General features: G+C 32.6%; 1 protein-coding gene across 1 annotated transcript in view; it reads left to right on the forward strand.

The window, feature by feature from the left end:
• The window catches only part of PTPRD (protein tyrosine phosphatase, receptor type D), a 1,990,398-nt gene that overhangs the window by 1,729,805 nt on the left and 260,124 nt on the right, over positions 1-469 (forward strand). Inside the window, exon 11 of the mRNA XM_019517599.1 lies at positions 347-364. Within this exon, the coding sequence (XP_019373144.1) occupies positions 347-364 (18 nt within the window). The remainder of the gene's footprint in view (positions 1-346; positions 365-469) is intronic.

Genomic DNA, 469 nt, shown 5'->3' on the forward strand with positions numbered 1-469 from the left:
TGTAATAAATACATTCTTGTGAAGTTTTTCATTAAGAATTTGAGGCGTATGGGATATATATCTAACCCTATATAATCAAGCACCTAAGAACTCAGATGCTATTCTGAGAACGGCAATGCTACCATTTGTGGCTTTGCCCTTTGTGGTACAGTGCAACTTGCTTTTATAACCTAATAATACTATCTAATATATTCCTGTTTTAACAGTATAGTAATTCAAGTTTCTTTTAAGACCTTATTTAATTCTGTAAATCTAATTTGATTCTTCTTCCAAAGCCCTAGCCTCCTTCTTCTCGTACTAATGCTTCTTCTTTCTAATCTTATTTGCATTCATATTATCCACCCAGGTGGTACACCAATAAGAGGTAAGAGTGCTGAACTAACGTTCACAGAATGATCTTACTCATTCTTTCTGTCCTTTCATCCCTCTCATCTTTGTCCTGTTTTTTTTTTTTTTTTAAAAAAAAAAA

The sequence above is a fragment of the Gavialis gangeticus genome, unplaced genomic scaffold (genome assembly GCF_001723915.1).
Source record: "Gavialis gangeticus isolate Ggan-Ray unplaced genomic scaffold, GavGan_comp1, whole genome shotgun sequence".
Classification (NCBI taxonomy): Eukaryota; Metazoa; Chordata; order Crocodylia; family Gavialidae; genus Gavialis; species Gavialis gangeticus.